Raw genomic sequence first — 26,133 nt, 5'->3', positions numbered from 1 at the left:
TAGCTTGAAGTGGTAGAATACCCAAATCATTTATGTAAACGTTAAATAAAATTGGTCCCAGAGCGCTACCTTGTGGTACACCACATTCGACTTTTTCTACTTATATATTCATAATTGTAACCATTTGTTGTCTGTCGTTAGAGTAGTTCTGAAAAAAGTTATAAAACTGTCCTCTGAAACCTAATCTGTAAAGCTTTTCAAGTAGCAAAAAATGATCACTGGTATCAAAAGCCTTCGTTAGGTTATGAAAAGTGCTAGAGCAATCTTGTTATTGTATAGTGCTTCGTTAACACAGTCGGAAAAATCTTCTAAATGTGTAATAGTACGTTTTTGCTGTCGAAAACCATATTGAGTGCTTGAAAATAATTTTTATTTATCACAAAAACTGGTCATTGCTAGTTGCACCCACTTTTTGATTATATGAGCTAATGCAGGCAGAATGGAAATGGGTCTGTAGCTCTCCGATTCCTGTTTTTTACCCTTTTTATACAGTGGACATATAATAGATATCTTCAAGCCCTTAGGAATCCTTCCGGTATGAAAGGTGTCATTAATTATTTTCATTAAAACGCGTTTTAATTTATCAAAGTTATACCGAATATCTCGTATTCTAATATTATCAAATCCTGGTGATTTAGTTATGAACATAGCATTTAAAATCCTCGAAGTTCGCCCTCCGTCGTCTGAGGTAAGTACGCCGAACTAGAGCATCTGACCTGTGGAGTGACAGGATTGGGACCAATCAGTGAAATGTTACTTTTTATACTTCTTACGGAGTTAACAAAACACTTATTACATGATTCTGAAAACGTTGAATAAGAATCTGATCCAGAAAAGTTTTTCTGAATTGTATCATCCACGCTATCTGACAGCGGTTTGGAGAATTATGATATCCAATTTGGGTATACTCATGTGACCTACGTCAGTGATGGTGCAGCAAGCCGCTTTAAGAACAAATACCAACTACACGAGGTGCAGAGCAAGAAGTGCACGTCAGCGAAGTGGAATTTTTCCGCAACTGGACGTGGCAGGAGTGCCATCGATGGAATCGGGGGTAGTTTCTATCACCAGGCACCGTTGTACAACCTCCGACGGCCCACCACGTCGGGAATCCCGGCGTCAGAGACGGTTGCCCCACTGAACGCTAAACTGCCGAAAGTGAAACTAATCCACCTCCCGAAAGCTGATGTCAAGGCGTTCAGAAACGTGAAAGCAAAGGAGTGGGACACTGTTTCTGTTGTGCGCAGAATTCAGTCCTGTCACTTGTGGCAGCGTACGCGGTCCGACTCTTCGCAACCATAGCTGTTTTAGCAAGAACGGTAGACGCAGAAAATATATATCCTTGAAAGTAAAGTCTCCTATGGCTGTGAAAAGCAGATCGAGGTCGCGAGCTTGCGGTACCACTGACAAGAAACGAACAGTGATCGCTACAGGAAAAACGGGAAAAGAATGTTCCTCCTCAAAGTGCCAGGAGAGAACCACGACCGACTCAAGTCAGCGTCCGGAAGAAAGAATGCACGCGAGAAGCGCCAAATGTACGGACAGGATCTTGATTCATTAAACTCGTTTCAATTGTACCACTTTAAACATGTGTTCCTTTTTATCACCATTGAAACCTGGTCGTCAGCAGTGCAGCCTCCCTACGAAGTCTAGGCTCCGAAATTCACTGATCCGAAAAATCTACATTTAGAGTGTTGACTTGTGCTTCAAACTCAGCTGTAATCTTTTGTATGAATTCTTATTTTTCATGAACTCCTGTTCCAGTGCTTTCTCTTCACAGAATTCCAACATTTTTGGACCCCTCCCTTGCCCTTGTTTGAAATCTTTCCCTACTCCCGTTATGGCAATTCTGTGTATTTAGCACCCTGTAAATTCAAAAATACAGAAATACCGCAAAGCATTTCTGAATGGCCTGATGGACAGATTTTGAGTCTTGTACTGTGAATAGTTGAAGGAAACTTAAGATGGTCTTCATATTAAACTGATCTCGCAATTATTCAAAAATCAAGAACCTGTCTACGTTTCAGTGTATATTTTAAAAGGTTATCGTTTTCAATTTTTGTGGAAAGTTTTGCGAATATTGAACAAACACGTCCAAATCATATTAAAAAATTTCAAAATCCAGTTTTTTAAGATCCGGATTCATAAAACTCTGAATTCTTTTGTAACCGATAATACATATTTGTCTCCTTTTATTTTATGTACTTCTCTCTGCACAAAAAATATAAACCTAAGGCGACATTAGTTTTTCTTTTAAAAATATCCAAAGGGACGGTTTCACGCAAGTCGCAAAAACGTGCATGTATACTTTATGATTTTTGTTCCTCATGAAATATTGATTTTCCCCAAAACAAGTTTGAATATGTGTTTTCGGTTGCACAACAAGTAAAATATATCTTTTGGTAAAAACAAAAAAAAATGTCGGCCGGACGTGGTCATTTGATCCTATCTGAAAGCGCCCAATACAGACAGTCTCAATCATTCGGATTTTTGTTTTGTTTTGCAGTATCTTTATTTGTTTTTGCGATGTGCGGGCCTCCGCAATAGAGGTCTGCACAACCCGATCCCCAAACCCGGGGAAACTAATTTGGCGTATACGTCACATGACTACAATTCTAGCGCTGGTTTTAGCAGGGAAACAAAATTGGTGTTTAAATTGCATGAGACGTAAATTTCCCCGCTACATTTAGCGTGACATCAATTTTCCCAACTAGGTTTAGCTCACGTTACGTTGGGTCACTTGACGTCAATTTCCACGCTAACTTTTGCGGAAAATGCACGCACGGATCTGCGGACGCATTTTGAGAATGAGGGACTCCGTTCAAAAGCATGTCATGCTTCAAAAAACGTGTCCTTGTTGGTGAGGGCGTTGGTAATGATGTAACTTTAGAAATAGTTTTAAAGTCCCTTGTTTGAATGTATAAAACTCTTTTTAAAGTTACAAAAAAGCGGACTGCTTCTTATCTATAAAGGGTATTTACAAACCAAATCTTGATGTGAAAAATTCCTACGGAGACTTAAAATTACACCCATATTTGTAATTGAAGGCGAGGGTGTAAAGCTCTTAACAGTTAACTAGTGTCTAACGTGAGCTGTTAGGGGCTGCTGAATAATATGTTAGATACACATGTTCAGAGACAGGTCGTGTTTGTGAAACACATATATTGTAAAAAAAAACACATTACAAATTTACTTCTGCGACATCACATGCCTGTTCTTGTATGTTACAATAGTTAAATGATTAGCCAAAAATAAAATAGTAATATTTTTGTAATGTTTTTTTTTCTCTCTTGAGATTTGAGAAATGTTTTTTTTTTAACTTGTATAGTATTGCAGCGTGTTGGTGCTTTTAAACATTTAGAAAATGGAAGTGGAAAATGGAAGTGGAAGGCAAATTTGTCGAGCGCGACTATCTTCGCCAATCTTCACGTGATGGCCCGGACTCCATAAATCTTTTGTGTGTTCTTACAGTCTTGCCTTCATTTTGTGTCTGCGGCCGACCGGATCATCCCAACACTATACTACATTTCATCAAAGGCAAAAAGTTTTATACTGCCATAAATGAAACTTTGTTTTATCATATCTAGTCATTGATTGAAACCGACTCACGAACATAAGAATTGACTCGAGCATTTTTCTTTATTCTTGTTTATTACAAGTGAAATACAGAAACACTTTTACCTCAGGTTATATGCTGGTTTTCGCGTAACTTGTGGAGTCTGAGAAGCTCAACTATTTTTTCAACTTTTCAATTTCATGGGCAACCTTTGTTTTCAGGTCTTGTCTCAGGATTTTGCCGTTCTCGGACTTGGGAAGAGATTTCATAAAGAAAACACCTCCATACAGCTGCTTGAAGACTGCTGCTTGACCTTTGCAATGGAAACAAAAAAGACGCATAATATGTTTTTTTAATTTTCCGCAAGCTCAACACTCCAATCATGTAACCATATTTTTTGCAGATTAAAAAGCAGAAAGACCTTCACGCTTCATGTTCATGTAATTTTTGGGAATTAAAGAAAAAGTATGGTACATACAAAGCACATTTGCTTTTTTAGAGCGTTGTACATTGTATGGAGTAAGTGAACTAGTGTTTCTCTTCATTGTAAGTTTCAAATAGAAGTTAATGTAATATAGCCAAGTGCACCGCTAGGTAATAGGCGCTCTAATATGGCATCCAGAATCTTTTTAAAAAGTAAACATTTTGGCAAAATCTTCCTGGTTAGGTGAGTATTAAGAAAAGAAACTAGAAGTACTCTAACCAACTGATTTAAATTTCCAGACGTTTCGCGGCCTGCTCGGTCGCTTGTTCACGGGCTACTTATTTGGCTGGTTGTTCGTCTTTCTCTTCTTCTGCTTGTCGCTGCCGTTAAAATCGTCTTAAAAAGAGAAAAAGCCCAAGCCCTTGTTTACCGCATTCCTTACGCCGACTGCAACGCCTCATATGTGGGAGAAACCAAGAACTTCGCCGAACGCTGTAGCGGAACATGCAGAAAAGAACTACCACGTCATCAACTTCGACAGCAGTTCCGTCCTAGACACCGAAAGAAACTGGAAACAAACGGCTCTATTTAGCGTCCTGGCATATCCAGCATACCAAGAACAACCTGAACCGGTTGATCGGTACCCTCGCAAGCAGCTATATTCACGGACTTGAGGAGTCACAAAGAGAAGGCGATTTTAACGGCAGCGACAAGGAGACAAAAGAGAAGGACGAACACCCAGCCAAATAAGTCGCCCGTAAACACGCGACCGAGCAGAACGTCGGGAAATTTTAACCAGTTGGTCAGAGTAATTTTCTTTTGTTAGAACCGTTTTTAAATTTAGTCACAAGTTGAGCTAGTTGGTACATGTTAGGTATAAATGTCAGTTAGAACCAGAGTGTCGAACCGAAATTTTTATCGGTTCGGTTCCGGTTCGGGTTCGCGGCTTTCGGTTCGGTTCCGGTTCAGTTCCGGGGAGCAAAAAATAACGGTTCAAACCGGTTCGAACCGGTTCGAACCGGTTTGAACCGCTAAATAGAGAACATATTTTTCGCGTTGTTATTGCCATAGACATTATTTACGCCGTGAAACGATTAACTATATAAATTCTTCTGTCGTCCGTGCAATTAACTTTTGTTTTCAGGTACCAAAGATATGAGATTCAAGTTATCTAATTTCGACGCAAGAGTAGAAGAAAATCTCCATTAACGTACATAACGTCGTGCATACGACTCAAGACATCTCTTTGTTGATCAGTCACATATATTTTACCTGAATCCAAATGTTTAAGTACAACAGTAAAGAGTTGAGCTCGTTGGTACATATATTTATGCGACCTACCACACCTCGCGACATTTTAGACCGTATAAAAAGATCAGCTTGAAAAATTTACTTAAACACGAAGAAAGAACAGGAAATGACAAAATAATTCTAAATTTCAAGCTCATCCATTTACAAGTATACTTGCGAATAGATCAGCTTGAAATTTAGAACTATATAGTTTCATTTCCTATCCTTTCTTCGTGTTTAAGTAAAAGTCTAAAGTTCAAGCTGAACTATTTACACGGTCTAATATTTTGTCGCGAAGTGTGGTAGGTCACATAAAATACCCGTGATTGGTACAACTTCGCGTCCCAGTATTGAAAGTTAAATAGTGATATTGTGTCTTTGAACCAAGGAATTAATTACAGCACACAAAATCATCAAATGAGCACCGCGTGGCCATATATATCACGAAATACGGTTTACTAAAGACGTTTCACAATATATATATACTTAAGAATTTTACGTGGGATTCGAATTCACGACCCCACGACACCTTGGTTGCGAGTCAGACACGCTCCTGACTGGGCCACGCGAGGCACGCTTGCACGGCAAATGAGAAGGCGATGCGAGCGAGGCGCGTTCCACTTTTAAAAACAAAGCTTAAACGTTCTCTAAGATTCTTTTTTTGTTAGGTAAAACGATGTAGTATTTCATGTTCTACTCCACATGATAGCTACTTAATTGGACACTTTCTGACGGTTCGCCTGCGTAATCGTCGTAGTTTCGCCGAGCGTTCCTGTTTACTTTGTTTTTGTCAAGCCCACAGCTACATAAAAGTAATGTTCACCACATAAAATAGGCAATAACAGACTTCTATATTTTTGAGAAGTTATATGTGTGAAGAACAGATAGGTATTTAAATTAGCTTCAAAATCATAAATATGTATATGGCTGTCCGAGATCACTTATAATGTGCCTGTCGAGGATAAAAACGCCGGAAACGATTGTCAGAACACATATAAGATAATTTGGAGGGGGGGGGGGGGGGGGGGCATTGCTTTAGGGTGGTCGGCCCTTTATTTATGTTGTGAAATATTCAGTTAGTAATGAAATATATTTTTATAATCAATAAACTTTACTCTATAACCGCTTGAGACCGATTCGGAAGAACGATACTCGAAACTACGCGAGCTGTTAAGACTGCGTAAACGTGTCTTTTGTTCGCTGATTGGCAGTGTGAAACGTCAGGCTCCAGGGTACGCCAAAAAGGACTCCGTGTTCACATGACAGATCTGAAGGCAAATACCCGAAACGTTAAAAAAGAGATAATTAATGGTATTTTTCTAAATAATTCCTTACAGAACGCCTTACTACAAACGGACATGCATAAATCTGTGTGCAATGAAATTCCTAATTTTACATAAATAGCGCGAAGAACAGACAAAGATTCTTAAAATCTTAATATAAATAACATTTAATCAGCTTGCATGAGCTCGAAACTTCGTGAAATACTGCCTCAAGAGGCTAATGTTATATTCGGTTTTACCTGCGCTTGTTTCGGGCCCTTACTTTACAACATCATGCTTCAATAGTCATGCGCTCTAATATTTCTCTAGGCTACCGTTTATCACCGCGAGACTTCTATAAATACATCACAACTTTACAATTAGGATATCTATTGCTAGTGTTGCGAACATTGCATTTTACCAGAAAGCTGAACTGCTAAACATGGTATGCACATGACGTCATCACACTATATGCTGGTGGTCATTGTGATTTCTTCTTGTTGAGAAAATCAAATTCAAAGGTGCAAAATGCACGCTGCAGGAGGTTCAAGCTCAGTAAAAGCCAAGTACTTGAAAGGCACGTAATATTATTTTTGGTGCATCGTCGTGAGAAACAGCGCGAGCGTCTGACGCGACAAAAATGTGCTTTTTGGCAAGAGCGTTTTTGCATACAAAGGAGTTTCCGGGGCCACGCTTTTTAGTCTGCGCCGAAAATACGGGGAAGGAGAACCTTTTCATCACAGAACGTTTTTAAAATGAACCCCCCCCCCCCCCCCCCCCACACACACACACACGCACACACATACACACACAAACACACACAGTTCTTTTTCTTTCTTCGTTGCTCCTCCAAAGAATATTTGGTATTTCTGAGGAACTGCCTCCTCCGTTTGGGTGTATTAATTAGAAAATCATATTTGTCACTTGTTAGCAGTAACCCTCCATTGTTTTTTTTTTTAGAACCTGAAGTTCAAAGGGGTCATAAAACGATATCAAGTTGAAATGTTCAAAACTTTTCAGAAGCGTACTGGTCCCATATTGGACAAAGTATACTCGCACAGACTGCCACTGATACAGAAGCTTCTTTGTCGCGGTGAAATTGCGAGGATAAGATGACACATTTCTTTTAGTCTTGCCTTCGGAAAGATTGATGACGATTCTGGGATCAAAACCGCCCGCCTGACGACAGTCGCCCGCTGCTCATGGATTGGACACGATAACTGCGTGAGCACCGTACATCGGCTCGTAACAATCAATGTCTTGGCAGACAATTGGGTAGTGGCTCGTCTCCAATCACTGCGGTGATGAGAATAGTCGAACTCTAAAAAGAGCCTCGAACTCCCAGCACGTGTTTTCTTCCTTTGCAACCCCAGCGCGGGGGTATGATTAACGTTGGCGGCATAGGATGGGCACCAAGCCACGTGGCCGCATCTGGCTCCGAGACGAGGGGATGAACGATGCTCATATTTCTCGAATTTGTTTGGCGACAGCCCTTCCCTAGAAAGAAGAACTAAGGCAAGTTAATTCAGTTATTAACGTTAGGGAGTCATTCTAAGTAGCATCTATTGAATGTATAGGAATCTTTTTATGGTTCCTCTAAGCAAAATGAAAAGCTGATCAAAACTTGGGCAATAACTTGAGAACGACGTTCGTGTGAGACTTAGAGCGGATGGCAACGTTCGGCTGTCCCCCTCTAAGACCACTGTACTTCGCTTCAGCTGACGTCCGAGCGCGGCCGATGTTATGAGCCAAAGGGTCAATCATACAGTACAAAAAGCGAAGCGTCATGGTGTGCTCTCTTCGCTTTATACAACTAGCCGGCGGACGAGCACGCACGGAGAAACTGCGAATACCGGCTGGTCCTATCAACTGCAGAAAGCACGCCATGGACGTTGTGCCCCTTTCGCTGTTTGATTGGCCCTTCGGCTCTCAACATCGGCCGCGCTCGGACCGAAGCTGAAACGAACTATAGGATATATTTTTTTTTTCAGGTATCTTTTCTGTACACACGTGTAGTTTTATGAAACGTCCTACTAATAAGTCGCATTTAATACTTTCATTCTTGGGGACATCTTTCGGGTGCAGTTCAGCAACAACTAAAAAATGTTTGGGTGCCTCAATAATGTAAAATTGGTCGTGCAGCATTTTTTTTTTTTGTAGTTTCAGTAACCAGTGTTAAGACGTAATCCCTGATGATTATAGCTACTGAAGACACTCATTAGATTTCCCCTCCGCGTCATGGCAGATGCAGAAAAAATACAGAAAAGAGACTGTTGTCGATCCCCTCCTCAACTCGCAATGCGAACAAGTGGCCACGTGATCTGACGCTAATTATATACCGCCAGTGTTCATCATAGTCGCGCGCTAGGGTTTGGACAGCAAAAGCTTGGGCTGATTTGCTTCAGATATTGTTAGAGTTGGGCTATTATCATATTTAATTGAACGCGAGTAGCTACCCGAATGTCTGACAATGCTAATTGCCATGAACCCGAGCACTCGACTCGGGGTTATGAAAACCGCGTACGTCACGGTTTCACGTGACTCTGGGTGCAAAATCGCGATGTCATGTTACGTCACGCTGTCAACAAGGTTAATACATCTTGTGAATTCCTTAAATTAAATCGATTTGACGCAGTGAGTCAAGTGACGTCACGGGGTCACGTGACGTCACGGGGTCACGTGACATTACTTGACCACATGTCTTGACACCATGACGTCACGAGACAAAGTGACGCATGGTTAATCATAGAGCCAACACAAAAGCGCCACGAAAACCCACAATTTATCATACATTTAAATTCTGTGTATGACGATTTTATTAATAGACAGTCATACAGCTGCCAATTTTTTATTCCTATATATTCATTTTGTGATAATAACCAAAAAATTACCTTGAACCGTTTTAAACCGGTTACCGTTATATTTTTTCCGGTTCGGTTCCGGTTCAGTTACAAAATGGCGGCGACGATTTCGGTTCGGTTCAGTTCCGGTTGGGCTAAAACTAACGGTTCGGTTCCGGCTTTCGGTTCGGTTCCGGTTCGACACACTGGTTAGAACATAAACACGAACACAGCGAACATAGAAAGGAACCAACACACCACTGCTTGTGTTTGTTCCTTTTTATACTTTGTGCGTTCATGTTTATGTTCTTGTTGACATTTTAGCTTTTTGAAAATTGTTATTTATACCTTCCAATTCTTATTTAATACATCGAAATCATCTGATAAACAAAATAGCTTTGTCAAACAAAAACGATTAACTAATATGCGCTGTGTATTATATATATGTATACAGGTTTTCTTTTAGCTTTACATATTTGTTTAAAAAAAGCCATGAAAGTTGCATTTAAGCGGCTTATATATATATATATATATATATATATATATATATATATATATATATATATATATATATATATATATATATATATATATATATATAACGGGCATGGTGGCGGGGGGGCGAAGGCGTGGGTATCAAAGAAGAAAAGAAACCCTCAGTGAAAACAGCAACAACGGCCGAAACGTCGAAGGTTAAATCGTCCGTTGTTGCTGTTTTCACTAAGGGTTCGTTTCTTCTTATATATATATATATATATATATATATATATATATATATATATATATATATTAGCCAGAAGTGACGAAATATTTCGCCGCTTCTGGCCAAATTCTTTGCCAGCTCTCTTTCTTTTCCCCTTCCCCTAACATTAATTCAATAAATTCAATAATCAATTATTGAATTTATTGAATTAATGTTAAGAGAAGGGGAAAAGAAAGAGAGCTGGCGAAAAATTTGGCCAGTAGCGGCAAAATTTTTTGTCAGGTCCCTTTCTTTTTCCCTTCCCCTAGATTCAAAGCAAGAAATGAAATAACCACTCCCTTCCCTCTTCGTTCGCAATATTATTACGACAGCCACTTGTGAATCTTACCTCACTCGTCATTAAATATTTTTATCCATAATAAAAATCATGCAGTTACTTTTCTCATGTCCAGAAAGCTTCACGTAGCTTCTTGCAAACAATGACTGCACAAACCAATTAAAATAATGTACTAATTCACACGATAAAGGTGGCCTCGGTATGACTACCGGTATTTTCTAAAAGTGCGTTTTTTTTTTTCCTTCAAATATTTTATTCTTGGTATGGAGTGATTTTTGTAACATCCTGTGCCTACTGGAGAGGGATGGGGAGAGAGAGGGAGGGGTGGAAAGGAAAAGGAGAGTTAGGAAAATATAGGTGAGTGGAGGCGGGCTCTGAGCAAAAAGAGGCCGTACTTGAAACGAAGTTGAAATGTATTGAATATGAATATTCATTTTGTATTCATTCTGTATTATTTTGTCCGCATTCGAAATACATGCGTAAGGTATTCAAAATATATTGTAAATATTAGTCAGAAAATATTTATATATACCAAAAATATAATTCCTTCCCCCTCAAGATGCCACTTGCGTATTAAAAACCAACCACATTTTTTTTTTTATATTTTGAATTTTGTTTGTAAATGTATTTGAAGGCAAAACAAAAACACCATAAACGCACTGAACACCTGAATCAGAGTCCCTTTGACTGCTCTAGAGCCCTATATAGCCTACATCTTAAAGGCAATCGTTTGGCCGGTGACCAGCTCTGCACTTATTAAGGTTCCAAGTACTCGATCTTCTCCTCGGGAGTCTTTCAAAACGAAAACAGTGTTCTGAAGTTCGTGGACGATATCTCTTTTAGAAGAGCATTGGTAGAACTAATAATAATTCGGCGCAGTCGCTAAAACAGTACCCACAAAAAACGACTCCTAGATGAAATGTTATTGCTTCTCTGTATAGCACCACTCAGGACTAAGCGAGTCAAGGCAGTCTCTTCACTTTAAAATACTTATTTTTCTTTTCATTACCAGTTGACTATTTAATATGGTGATATTAGTCACTCACATCACGCGAACAATGGTGAGTATACACATTCAGTGAACTAACATTGTGCTAACACAACCACGCCAAACATGTCTGCTCACAGCACTTGCTGAAGCTTTCCAGCATCAGCAAGTGTTGTGGTTGTAGTTCCCGAACACCGTTTGTGATTGGTGTGCAAGAAACGCATCAGCTCTGTTCTTGATAGAAAAAAGGAGACAATAACATAAACTGGTTTGATTTATCAGTGCGATGCTGCAGAACTCAATTGACAAACTAATCAAATGTTGTCTTTGGGCAATTCAGTGCACTCCATATCTGCTTGAAGTGAAGTTCTAATAAACGAGCTTTTCAATAATTTTGCAGTTTAAGTCCAACTACCCTAGTATTGCAGTCAAAAGATACTTAGAGTAAAACACAACAGTATTTACGATTTCCATGTATTTTAAGAGTATTGGGCACAAATATTTGATCGCGGCATTTTTATTAGGGTTGGAGTATATTTTGCATGAAATAAATAAATATTTTAAGAAATCTATGTGAAAGGTTTTTTGTGCCTACTAATTTAGTATTTACATATTTAAGAACGCATGAAGAAAACATCAAATGTAGTTTAAATAAAGGTATTGTAAAATATTTTTAGAAATATATTTTAGTAGGAAGTAAAGAAAAAAAAGAAGTGTGTATTTTCGGTCTACGTTTTCTGTATTTACAATTATGAAGTGTACTTCAAGTACACTGAAATTATAATGGGGTATATTTTAAACGTATTAGTTTTCGCTAAAGGGGGGGGGGGGGAGAGTGAAGGAGGGGGAGCGATGGTAAAGTGGCAGAGGGAAAGGCACCCTAGAGGTTTCTAGTTATCATTTTGCATTAATGATTAGAGCTCATAGGGCGCTTTTCCGAAAACCGAATTTGTGCGTTATCTTTAAAAGTTAAGCTTTTCATTGTGCAAGTTAGACACGCACATATCACACCAAAAGCAAAGTTGGAATATCAGGAACATGACATATACCAGCAATGAGCTCCTTCAGTTCTGTCGCCAGACTCTCGAGGTTTTCCTCGAAGCCGTCCTTGACAACGACGCAGGCTGTCGGAGCCTCGCCATAGGTCGAGCTGGGAACTCCCACAACTACGGCGTCTGCGACAGCCTCGTGGGTGGTTAAAATTTCTTCCAGCTCAGCAGGGGTAACGACATTATCCATGCATTTTATCATCTGTTTCAATCTCTCAATAACGTGGATCCGACCTTCAGCGTCGTAGTAGCCTAAATCTCCTGAAAAACAAAATGCAATCTTGTCAGTATTTATCGCTCTTTGTTCAGTGGGCTCACAATAAGAAAGGCACGCAAGTGGATTTTGTACGCGCTTTTTGTTTAGTTTTGTGCTTTGCAAATAGGAATTTTCGTATTCAATATTTAACTTAAACTTAACTTGAACTTTAATTTTAGCCCACTGTTTGGCATTGTTCGATTCAAATTGTATTTGAACTGAAATTTCACTAAACGCACTCATCAAACCATTCCTTTAATATAAGAAGCCTATAAAAACAGTCGTAATTGATTGGTTTAACGCCCTGCGGAGCTTGAATCGATGCCTCACCAGAGTAGTCACCCCTCAACCATCATCGGGGTTGTCAAGGCGGCGATTTGCGCCAGGTGTTGTGTAGGGTTAGCTGCCTCGTGAGGTGCTCGAACACAAGCCGAAAACGAGAACTTGCCTAAATCAGGATTTGCTTTGTAACGAAGGTTCGCTCCATTGAGCGCATAACGTGAGAAAATGCAAAATGTTTATCGTTCATATGCATAACAACACAGAAAGAGGAGAATGCCCCGTTCCATTGCTCAAGAATCGTAGATGAGTGTCTAGAAATGCGCTCCAGCACCCGTCCATGCGCACATCTAGCGCACAGCGATGGCAAACCAAGTAGGATTGTACTGAATTGTGACGTCATGGGAAAACTTTATGTATTAATGAAGTCCGGGATATCTTTGTCAACATTGTTGGCTGAACACCGAACCGCCGAGTTTTGAAACTGGTTATATGATTAATCTTCGGCCCATTTCATGTCCAAATGTTTTACAATACGGATTTATAGCGATATATAGAGGTCTGACCGGACGCACTATGGGTTAGTGAACAACAGGAAGTGCATAATAACACTCCAGATCCATGACTATTTACCAGCAAAAGAAATATTCGGGTCTGACCGAGAATCCTATATTATTGTAATTTTGACTGAAAAAGAAAAAAAGCAAGCACGTCATACCTGTACGCAACCATCCGTCGTTGCTCAAGGCTTCAGCAGTAGCTTCGGGACGCCCAAAGTAGCCCTTCATGACCCCTCGGGTGTGAACCAGAATCTCGCCATTACAAAACGGGCCGAGAGATTCTCCGCTGGTTATGTCTATAACCTGGAACATAATATTAGGCCATCAATTCCCTTATTATTGTAGAATAGAATTTGTTACAGGAAACAGCCGCGCCGCCGTTTCCGAAAATAGTCAAAAGGTTGTAACAACCTGTGTTAATGAATTGTCCGATTTTCACCCAGCTAGTTCACCCAGCTAGTTGAATAAAGGGTATTTTCACGGCGTGAAAGTTGCAAATAATAGGAATAGTACTAATGAATTTCAAGGCAACCCAATGACCAAGCACTACTTCGCACAAGAGGAAACAAGATTAAAAAAATGACCGCATCTCCACGTGGTGGATGATGTTGATTGGGGCGAAGCTCTGGTGGCGCTGATGATACTGATTTTGTTTATAGGTAGTGCTGATGTTGTTGATTTTTTTTTTTATTGCTCATAGGTAGTGCTGAGTTCCGAGTTGCGTTTCGACTTTATTATTACAGCTTTATGGTCGGTGAAATGCAGAGCCAGTGGTTCTTTTAGCGGATACATCCAATTGACCGCAGCGCACTCTCGTCTATAAACGTTAAGCCGATGCATGCAAAGTTCAACGCAATTATGTACGCATTCGACTTCAGCGCGCCCTTTTGTATAGACGTTGAGCGGCTGCATGCAACGTTTCATCCAAGAATCCCCAGCTCTTGAGTTACTACCACATCTCAGAGCCCCCTACTCGGCCCGCGGTCGTGGCCGAATGGTTCAGGCGATGGACTAGAAATCCATTAGGGTCTCCCCGCACAGGTTCGAGTCCTGTCGACTGCACGAAAGTTTCTTCTTTTTTTAGGAAGACAAATGGGACGGACGGACGGACCGACATGGCTAGACCCTAAGGGGCTTCGCCCCTAATATATGCAGCATTCAGCAAGCAAGTACCGTTCACGAATTGGTCCCGCAAAAATGATTACTTCCTAGTCGCGCATGAGTGTTCCCCCTATGTGGATTAGTGAAACTTGACGTCGCTCTGTGACATTGTTCATGTCTTCGGTGTGTGCTTGGTAATTCTCCCATTTAAGTCAATAGAATGGCCCATCAAACTTCCGAAGTCCGGTCCGGTCCTTGACAGCATTTTTTTCAACAACAAATCTTTAATCATGCAAAGCCGTAAAAGTCACCGAACATTTTGCAAAATGAATAAACTAATAAATGCAATGGGCGAAATGATGATTCAAAAGCAGGTTCGAATGCTTAAAACATGGTTAGATAGCACTCATTGTGAACTGAGAAACAAAAATTGTATCTGCTCTTGAAAAGCTTGGTAAACGAAGTGAACGAAAACATCAAAGATCTGCTGCTGTACAGCATCAAATTTTTAAAAACCTGTCCCTGGTGTTTCAGACACCAAAGCCTTACGCGGGGTGTTTAAAGCATGACGATATTTCTGCAGCTAGCCGGCGAACTCTATCGGGCAGTCCTGAAACGCTCGCAATTCGCCTATATATTTGCCGATTTTCAGCATTATCCTTTTTTCCATAAACTTCAAAAATAATTATAATATTGCTTTACGTGACCATTTCTTTTACAGGGACCATAGATTGGACTATCCAAATACTGCAAAACCTTTGACTCAGATCGACCGCTGCGTCAGTGTGTCGGTCTGTTCTATAGAGAGCCTCGATTGAAGAGAGAGTCCATTTGAAACAATGAAGTGTGTTTGCAATTTATTTGCTCACACCTCTCGCGCCAATTGATCGCAAGTGCGCAAACGCTGCCTTGTTGCGTGGCGAGAAGCAAAGCAGGCGGAAAGGCAGAGACACTCGCAGACGATCAACGCTTTCGTCAGCTCCTCGCAGATCCTGTTGCAAAACGCGGCACACAAACCACATGACCCCGGTCAAACAGTTGGAAACGCTCTGTGATCTCTCGTGGTAGGCGGTTACTAGACGTTGACTGGCCGACTCGACGAACGGACCGGACGGCGACCTTGCATGACGACGTCCCCATGACGCGGTGGACTACTACCGCTGGGACCTGGAGCAGCTGCAGCGGCAGCAGACTTCCCCCCGGCCTCACTGATGTCCGTTCCCCCATCCCGAAACCCCCAGGCAATAAGTGAGTGAATAAACCCTTTTGCCGAGAGCGAAGTATTTCTGTGTCATATTCATCCGGAGACAGGGTTTGTGGGAATCGGAGTTAGAAGCCGGCAATTTAAAGGCAAAAATCTTTGTGTCTCATGATGAAGGGTAATGTGATCGTTTGGAGCTGCGCCATACATGTTCTTCTGACCACGTGCACGGGCGCAATGGCGTTATCACTATCGGCTGCAAACCCAAGCGAGAGCAAATATCAATGTTGCGTCAAACTCCTCAAAGGTAGAACAGAAACAGTTGATATGAATTCGCACAAGTTTCAAGCAGAATTGTGTTCTCTCTTGATCTGGTTTGAAGTCTATGGTAAAATCGCAATAAATCCTGGCGCATGGTCGCAAAATGCTCGTGTAGCACAGCTCCAAATGTTCACAGAATGAGGCCCTTTGGCAGAATGAGACACAAAGATCCCTGCCTTTGAGTGCTGCGCGCAGATAACTTTCTTTTTTTAAGCTACAAAATTAATCTCAGAATTTTTTTATCGCACCTCTTATCCAGAAAATAATTCGTTGCTGCTTGTAAATCGTTTGCTTGCTGATCTTCGTCAATGAGTAATATACAGAGCACTACACTGTTATGGCAGATATTAAACGTAACAAAAATGAAAGCCGTTTACAACTCCCTGTAACGCCGAATTGGAGCGCAGCTCTTGAGGAGGAGTGAAGGGTACTTGAGGGGAGGGTAGACCCCTCCTCCTTCTCCTCCTCCCCTCATTCTTTAATATGCTCCGGGGGGGGGGGTCACGTGACCTCGGGGGGGGGGGGGGGTGTCACGGGACTTCGGGGAGGGGGGTCTCACGTGACCTCGGGGAGGCGTGACCTGGGGGTCACGCAGACTTGTACACGTTACTGAAAAAGAGTAACTGATTACAATTACAATTACTACAGTCAAAAAAGTAACCGATTACCGTTAATGATTACTGCCTCCCAGAAGTAATTGAACAATTACTGCAAAGTAATTGATTACTTTTCAAGTTACTTTCACGTTACTTTTTATTGCGATGACAGAAATACACAAATACACAGTAAAATATTGCGTACACAATTTTGTTTGGTTATTGTTCCTTTTTTTGTTTAAATAATAATTGGGTTGTGTGTGTGTTTATACAGCCTAGAACTTGGTCTGCCTCACAGGGGCGACGAGTCTCCCAGCTGTAGATGAGCAATTTAGCCAGTGCAGTACAACCGCTATCCTGGGGTCTTTAACGTGCATCACGCAGTAGTGATACACGACCGCACGCCGGTACGATGCTCATCCTTTTTTTGTTTTCAGATTCGGACCTTGTCGTGTAGATGACGCGTCGACCTAAGGAACAAAGCCCACTAAAAAGTCAATAGCGAGTTCCCGCTTCCCGTCGACTTTATCAGCAATCTGCAACGAGATCCGGAACTCCCCAGCCAAGGCTGGTGGCGCGCTTGTAGAAGAGCGTGGCGTAAAAGAAAAAAAGGATTTGCCGACTAATCCTAGTTTTACTTTTTTTAGATGTTAAAAAAATGTCAATCATTTTTTGCTCCATGGCTGAGTGACTATGCTGATTTTTGTGAGAAAAAAAAATTGTGGGATGAAAAATGTAATTGGTAATTGTGTAATTGATTTTGTAATTGATTACAGAAAAAAAGTAATTGAATTACTCCGAGCGTTACAGCTTGACAAATGTAATTGAAGCGTTACAAAATTACACTTAACTGTAATTGATTACAAGTAATCAATTACTTGTAACGCGTTACGTACAAGTCTGGGGTCACGTGACCTTGGGTGTCACATGGGGGTCCCCTCAAGGTCACGTGACCCCAGGGGGTCAAGTGACCCCGAGGTCACGTGACCGGGGGGTCACGTGGGGGTCACCTTGGGGTCACGTGACCTTGAGATGACCTTGGGAGGGGTCACGTGACCTTGGGGAGGAAACCACGTGACCTCGGGGTCACGTGACCTCAGAAGGGTCACGTGACCTTCAAAGGGTCACGTGACCTTGAGATGACCTTCAAAGGGGTCACGTGACCTTGGGAGGGGTCACGTGACCTTGGGGGTCACGTGACTTTGGGATGACCTTGGTTACGCCGACGGCGACGCCGCTCAAGCCGGGAACGGGCCCCTAAGAGCTGCGCTCTAAAAGAAAACGTGTACAATGCGATAAGTTTCAGGCATACCTTGATTTTTATACCGGCAAGAGGAACTCCACTGTTGTCGGAGGTAATTTGTCCAACAGGTGAGCTGCACACTATGCCAAACGTTTCAGTCATGGCGTAGATATTGAGGAGCGATTCTACGTCGAAGATTTCACAAATCTCCCGTGCAAGCGATGTCGGGATCACTGAACCACCCATCATTATTTTTTTTACACGAGGCACACCAGCGTTGTTTCTTCTGACTTCTTTGGCAATATACTGCATCCAACCCGCAATGCCAATAAAAAGAGACACCTGCGAGATAAAAAGAAGAGGAAAAAAAGTTAACGCCATATTTTAAGTGCCTCTTAGATACTGCGTGTAGAATGAATGCAACTTTCCGGTGCCAAAAATATGAATTTATTTGCCGGAAGTCCTGGCAATAAATATTGTTATCTTAAGGGGCCACTCCGGTCAATTCCGAAGATTTATTTATAATGAGTGATTTCCCATTAAAAATCCCCAGTAAAAGACATTACGTTGTTTGCTTCTCGGAAAATGGGTTGAACATATTTTTACATCTAATTTTAAGGGCGGGGTGCAACGATTTCCGGACTTCGGTCAAAGATTTCTGGAAGTTGCCCTCTGACACTTTTTAAGTAGAGAACAGAACACCGATTTCGCTTGCGTGTCCTAGTTGTTGCGTAAAAAAAAAGATAAAGATTGGCATTTCGGGCACCCCTCAACTCACTCCCAGCCTTCAGGGTGACACCTGGTCCCCCTTCTAAGTGACGTCAATCTGACTGCCGTGTAGCTTCCCGATTGCTATCTCGGAGGACGCTTCCTCTCCTTCTCTCCGGTCACATGAGCGGGAGTTATGTTGCAGTTTAGAGCCGAGCAAGGTCATGTAATCTTTTCGCCGTAGTTCCTTCGGCTGCCACTTGGAACTCTAGGGGGGGGGGGGGGGGGGGGGAAGGGCTCGATTTTGCTGTGCGAATATGCAGCGGAATCGCGACATTTTTAATGAAAGAGGTGTTTTGTCTATCCTCCGGGACACGATAAACAACGTAATAGTGACGAGATGCGAATTTTTTTAATCGTAAAATCGTTGCACCGCCCCTTCGAATACGAGCGGAAACCGAAAGCGAAACTTCGGCTCCGTACGGCAACATTGCCCTCAGGCCGCTAAGAACATGGCCATCACGAGGTACAAGATGTCACGTGATCCTCTACGCAACGACGAGAGGGATTCGGGCGGGCGTCTGCCAAGCGCAAGTGTCGTCTGCACAGCACTCTTTACAACGTTTTGGTATCTACGACATTCGACGACGTCTGCACAACTGCGGCATAAGTCTGCGCGCGTGGTCTTCGTAGTGTGGACGAAACTCTGAGAAACAGTAATCACAAGCGGTTAGACGACAGCGGCGGTTGTGACGCGGGAAGCGGCGGTAACGGCGAGACCACGGCGGGGCTTCCGGACGGCTCCCATGAAGCGCGCAGCGCAGGCGCGTTACGGCAATCATGGGGACACCGCTGAACGCCGAGAGGAACCGTTGCTGACGTCATGCGCTACGCTCACCCGGAGAAGTAAAAACAAGCAAAAAGGGGCAATGGTGATGACGTTAAGCTCAATGTCGGCTACGCCCATGCCGTAGCCTTGTCTGCGCTGTTGGTTGCGCCTGAATTCGCCCGCTCGAGTCAGCCGATTTCGACAACTTCGCGAGTTGCAAAGTTTGCCCGACCGTTTAAGAAACATTTAGACGCAACTACATCGTAATGTTTGACGTATGTACTTTCTAAGCGATACTGACAAGGACTGCATTGGTGTTTCTTTTTTGTCAAGAGCAAAAATTAAGCGGAGTTGCCGTTTAATAATTCCGAACTGAAATAGAGCTACGTTCATCTGCAGTGGCTTAACAAGTGGATTAGAGTATTTGTTTATGGATTGTAAGTTGGATGGACACAAAGATTATTCACATTTCGGAATTCGGAACGTAAACAATTTAAGTAACCATTAAATTAGTTTCCCAAAGCGAATTAAATTCATGTAATTGGCAACAACAGATATGAGGCAAGCAAGGTTCAACCCTAGAAATGAGCGTTCCCTTTGAAGCTCTGTAACGTACGAATAAAGTAAATGAGGGACGAAGTTTCCTGACTCTCGCTTATTTTTTTTTTCTTAGTAATTTTTATTTTGGTTGGTAGAAGGAAGCATTGTAGTTTCAGCAGGCGGTAAATCGGATAAAGAAACCCGACCGGCTAATGCATGACAGTCGGAGTATTCAATCAGTTCCGCCCTTGTTAACAATTTTTTGAAGTCTGTTGTGTACAAACGTGATAATAAGAAACAAATTAAGACTTATTACTTATTTTGGCGTTGTAGTAGATGCAAACTCATGAGAAGGACAAAAAAAAAATATATGATTTTGTTTCAAATTTAGGTCAAATAAATTTGTTTTATTTGAAACAGATTCATTATATTAAATTAATATGTATAAACTATTAAAACCATATCATTTAGAAAAGGGTGATATTGTTCCTAGATGCGTTTCTAAAAATGGTGATATAAACATTTCTCGCTTGAACCTTGATTACTATAAATACAAGATAAATGTCAATGGAAATTGGGAAATGATAGACAAACGATAAATAGAAAAAAAATAATATCAGAGAACCTTTTTTTTTATTTAAATCACCATGGTAAAATTAGTACGAGCGTGTGGGATTAGTTTCGCTAAAGTAAAAAAAAATTTGATGAGAACCAAAAATTTGTTTTATTACTAATATTAATAATCTTCATTTTGAACCTAAATACAAAGTAAGTGCGACAAAAATATGCTAAGATGAAGAGAGAGAGAGATAAAGGTCAGCGTCAATTTTTAGTTCGACGAACCTAAAAATTAATGCTGAACTTTCTCTCTCGTAGATACCAAACTTCTGTTTAAAAAAAGAAAAAAGAAAAAAAAAAACTAACCTAGAGTTTTTGGATGTATAAAAGTGTATCTTAATATCTGGCGCTCACTTGTTTTTTTCCGAGAACAGTTCTGGTAAGTTCGTTGAGTAGCACGCGTTAGTGTTTCAGTATACGAAATGGTTGAGGGCAAGAGTTGTACTCGTTTTAATCTGGGTATTCCGCGAGTTCGACGAGCATGCCGATATTTGCAAATTTGAGGGAGAGTTCGGAATTGACTGAAAATATACGGCGATCTTCGACTTCTGTGTTTTTGACAATTCGCATGCTTGAGAGTGAGCAGTATTAAATTTAGGTAGACATTACTATAAACGTAGCAACGTGTTATCAACGCAACCTTCGTGGTAGGCTACGGGTGTTTCCAAAGAAATGGCGTAATGAACTAAATAAAAAAGGTGACTGACATCAGTTGTCTTTGTTTAAGTGGTTTCATCTAATAAAGAAATCAGGCCGCAGCTCAACTGCACCAGCTAACGTGGCAGAAAGGCACCATCAATAAGAACTAACTACGGAGAACAGTTCGATTATCAGGCGGTCACTGTTCTTCACTGAATGGAAGTTAGTGTCAAGTTCGCATGGGAATAGTTCTTAAAATTTAATAATCTTGTTGGGGAATATCATTTGGATCATGGCATAATTATATTGACTATAATGCAGTACAGTTTTATTCTATTATTTATGGGTTTCGGGCATCTTTATTCATTCCTCTCGTGCGTCTGTGTCTGAATGTTCCGTCATTCTGTTACTACATCATTGTCAAGGTCAGCCACCTTTATAAACGTGTTCGTTTTTTTGTGCGGAGCATGCAAGAATTTTATGATGTCGACCTGCTGTCCACTTAAGCTGTCATATCTACAGTCAATTTTTATAGTGGTTTCTAAGTGTTTTTATTTGATTCTTTTCATACCCATTTTTTTTTTTTTTTAGATTGGGGTCTTTATTTCGTGGATATAATTATATTTTTGCAGATTTGTTTTATATAGTATAATCCTGGTCTGATGGTAAATACTGCATAAATAAATAATAAAGAGCACGTGGACCGCGAGTTTGGTTGTACCATAAATACGTTTTTATAGATGCGTTCACGCATTTAAACACATACTCAGTGTCAAAAGACACAAAACTTTTACGTTAAAAAAAAAACATTAACGAAAACGAGAAAGCACGGATGATACTGCCCTTACGGCCAGTTTTTCAGGATTTACTACCTTAAAAAGAAAATTGACAGCGTCAAGTAGCTTAGTGTATTGAGGCAATAATAAAAATTCAGCAGTTATTTAATAGAAAATGTAGTTTTACGCTCAAATTTATCATGCGATTGAGCCGGGCTGCTCCTTCGAGGAAAATTTATGCGGCCGGTCACAGACAATTTATACTAATAAATTGTCTTCATTCTTTTTTTCACATAATATTTCTTACCTTATGGGTCTTGAGAACCTCCAGGAAAGCTTTGAACGGAATCAAAGGATCGGTTATGACTAATTTTGCTCCTAGAAACATGCAAAACATGGCTACCGCAAAACCCGCCCCATGGGTGAAAGGATTCCAGCAAAGGAAAACGTCCTCTTCAGTGCAAGCGACAGCAGACCTGAAATTCAGAAAAATCCGTGTATATCAACTCAAGAATGATAAATACAGCCGCCTAAAAAATCAAGAAAAGGTTTCTTTGCCACCCGGAAGTTATTTTTAAACTCTTCGTATAATCTAATATAATGTTAATGCAAAGTAATATTTTAATTTCAAATAATACAGTTGTATAAAGTAATATATAGTAATCCGGTCGGAAGCAGAGAGGACAACACAGTACAGGACAAAGCAAGATGATAGAGCACACAAACAAATTACGCACGAAGGTCCAGTACGTGGAACCTCGCTGTATGGTCCTGCGCACCAATTCCCCGTCGTGTTCTTCACCTTCTTTGCGAAACGAAATTTTCTTTAGAATAAATATGCTCATAAAACGTGCAAAACTCAAATAAACAAAGAAACGAACAAACAGCACATAAAAATACGGTACCTATGTTTGTTTTACATGCTTTAATCTTTAGATGTGACGTGCTTTAGAAGGCTTGAGTTATGCGATTGATCTCGTGAGATAATATTTAAAGTTACGGCTTCCCCCACGGCTGCACAGCGTTATTAAATCGTTAAAGCAGGGTGAAATTTAGTTGCTATAATTCACCTTGCATTTCAGGCAAGTGATCAGTTTCAATATACCACTACCTATATGAATAAAATAAGTTGCCGGTCGATCAGGCCAAAAGAGATATTTTTAACTTAAGGCTGCTTTAAGCAAAACATACAATATACTCCTGGGTCTTTTTTTACTAGACTTTGAAAAAAATATATATTCTGAATGCGCCTGCTTCCGTACTTAAATAGTGAAGCAAACAAAAAGGCTGCTGGTATGACTTAATACACTTTGTGTCTTCTAAAAACTGGTTAGTTTTTAACACTCTATTCAGTGCTCATACCTGAAGGTGTGAAACGCGGTACAGTACGCCTTGTGCGATATTTCCACGCCCTTCGGAAGACCCGTTGATCCTGACGTGTACAGAATTGCCACAACCTCTTCTCCGTTGTCAGTAGTTCGGTGGGGCATGAATGAGGTATCTGAAAGTTCTTGAAACTGGAGAACATTGATAAAACCAGGCGCACTTCCCACACAGAAGAATGCCTGCGAATCAAAGAAAAAAAGTTATCCATTAGTCGCTGTGCTTATTGTACGGTGAAACAAAACGATAAATGCATTTGGCCGATTGCAATAGAGATGTGAAGCGTTGGAAATAGCGAGTTTCTCGCTTAAAAAAAAAAGATGGTTAACAGTTTTTTTTTTTAATGTTTAGCGAGAAAAAAAAACAAGACGCGTACCAAAGTGTTCTTTTTAACCTATTTTATGACTGTAACTGGTAGCGTGTCAAATAAAAACCACTGAGAGTTATCAAAGTTCGGGCACTAGCGTTTATACTGTGGTTCTCCTTAGGGCCACTGCCTTTGGGAGTTCCACGTTCGCGGCGAGACGCTCTACCGCGAAGCGGGTTCGTACTCCCGTGGCATGCTGCTCGTTGAGCGCAAACAGACACCAGTCACGTTGGTAACGGTGATAAACCGTTTATTTACAATGAAACAAAATTACAACAAAAACAACAGCGGCTATAAGCTGGTGAACGCCGTCGGTGTGGAGATCGCCCACGGCCGAACGGTCGTTCACAAATGTACAAAGGACGGGGTAAACGCTCACCGGTGCGCCGGAAGGTTCCCCGTTGTCGCCGCCGCCGAATCCCAGGAAGAAGAGAGAAGCGAGACTGCTGTCCGCTGGTTTTAAGATAACGGCGGGGGCGAAGTGGCCAATCAAGGAGCGACACGTCGATCTCCTTTGTGCGGGGTCCGTTATGGAAATCGCCCCAAGGGGGGAGAGGAGGAAGCCACTCACAGTGGTAAGCAGCGCCGCCTCTCGCTACGCCAGCGCGGCCGCCACGGCGCGCCAAAACGCTGACGCGACAGAATGTTGAGGGATCACAATCCCCACACTCCCCCCTCCTTAGCCAATAGTCACCCGCTAACGGGTAGACCAACATAAACACACAACAAGACTAAAATAATAAAAAAAGAAAAAAGGCCGCCAGCGGCTGCAACACACGGGACACAACAGCCCGGTTCATACGTCCATGGTCCAAGAAGTCCAGCGGTCCAGCGGGCCCTCACCAGCGGCACAGCTCCCAGCGGCAGTCGGTCGGCTGCGTCATCCCGTGACGGTCGCACACGTAGCAAGTCACCTCCTGAGCGCCCAGGCCGGGGTAGGGCGTCGAGCCCAAAGTGACGATTGTCCCACAGCAGCATTCCGAACGCCCAGGCACAGCCTCAACTTGAAGGGGAATACCTGGAGTTGCACGCACTCCGGAGCCATCCATCGCACTGGGAGGGCGCCCTTGGGCTTCTGGTGGTACACGTCCGTCTCGGGGTTCCAGTGCTCCTGGAGAGGCCGAAGTCGGCGACCTTGTAGCAGCCGTGTTCATCGACGAGCACGTTCCGGACGGCCAGGTCCCGGTGGATCATCCCTCGGCGCCGATGTAGTGCATGCCCTGCGAGACCTGCTGGGCGAACTGCGCCAGGTCCCTGGGGCCCTTGGGACTTGTTACGGGACGAACGGGGACAGCTGATGCCTGGTTGGCGAGCTTTCCGACCGCGGCGGGGGTCCCGAAGATGATGAGCCGGCAGTCCCTGGCCGGATGTCGATCCCGACGGCACACGAAAACGACGGGCTGCTGGTTTGGCTCGCGGCCGGCTGGAGTAGCGGTGCCGCCTGACGAGTCACGCGCAGCCGTGGTCCCTAGACGCCGCTGAACTGCCGCAGCCAGGAGACAGCAGCTCACGAACGGCGCGAAGCAAAGCCGGGAGGTCCTCTTCGTAGGTGCGGAACGTACTGCGGTAGAATGACCACTTGGTCTCCGACCGCTTGTGACGACGCTCGCACCGCGCTCTTGCGTTGACATGTGGCACACGTGAGCGTAGGTGGCAATAACTGACCAATGGCAGTTACGCGTACCCTTTCCCTCGGAAGCCGTGTTTGGGGGATTCCCGTATACGGGTTCATCCGGGAGCGAACGCTGAGGTGACGTATCTAGGTCACTGCTTGCCAGTAAACAATGGTGTCTGGCGCGTTCGCGAAGGCAGCAGGTGTATTGTGCTTTGCACTACCCTTAATGTGACATTTCGCCACTTAATGGGGCTGCCTCTACGAAAACTTCGGATAATAGTTCCTCCGTCTACGCAGATTGTAGCGAGACGCCTGTTGTTCATCGTCGGCGTTATCTCGCGCTGCGTGTGCATGTTTCTGCGGGGGCTGAGTTTGCTCGTTGGCCCCGTTTTCCCTCTCATGGTAGGGTTTCAGATCGCACACATGTACCGGCCCACCGACTTTTCTTGATTGCAAGTTTGTCAGCTTGTACACGAGTGGGGAGAGAAGTTCCTGCACTCGGTACGGGCCACACCACTTCGGAGCCAAAGCGGCCGAGAAGCCTTTGCTGGCATCACTCAGAACATGGTTGCGTCTGAGGACGAGATCGCCCACTTTGTAGCGGAGATCTCGATGCGAGCGGTCGTACTGAGCTTTTTGTTTCGCTCGCGCT

General features: G+C 42.4%; 1 protein-coding gene across 1 annotated transcript in view; it reads right to left on the bottom strand.

The window, feature by feature from the left end:
- Positions 1–3,732: 3,732 nt before the first annotated feature.
- The window catches only part of LOC120844899 (4-coumarate--CoA ligase 1-like), a 46,459-nt gene continuing 24,058 nt past the window's right edge, over positions 3,733–26,133 (bottom strand). Inside the window, exons 4-9 of the mRNA XM_040216900.1 lie at positions 23,479–23,681; positions 22,424–22,592; positions 18,076–18,348; positions 13,703–13,847; positions 12,450–12,710; positions 3,733–3,869 (exon numbers count right to left, since the gene is read on the bottom strand). Coding sequence (XP_040072834.1) covers positions 3,733–3,869; positions 12,450–12,710; positions 13,703–13,847; positions 18,076–18,348; positions 22,424–22,592; positions 23,479–23,681 — 1,188 coding nt within the window. The remainder of the gene's footprint in view (positions 3,870–12,449; positions 12,711–13,702; positions 13,848–18,075; positions 18,349–22,423; positions 22,593–23,478; positions 23,682–26,133) is intronic.

Source organism: Ixodes scapularis, unplaced genomic scaffold (assembly GCF_016920785.2).
Source record: "Ixodes scapularis isolate PalLabHiFi unplaced genomic scaffold, ASM1692078v2 ptg000225l_1___fragment_3__unscaffolded, whole genome shotgun sequence".
In the NCBI taxonomy this organism is placed as follows: domain Eukaryota; kingdom Metazoa; phylum Arthropoda; class Arachnida; order Ixodida; family Ixodidae; genus Ixodes; species Ixodes scapularis.
The sequence above is the reverse complement of the archived record's forward strand: the minus strand, read 5'-3'. Positions and strand labels throughout refer to the sequence as shown.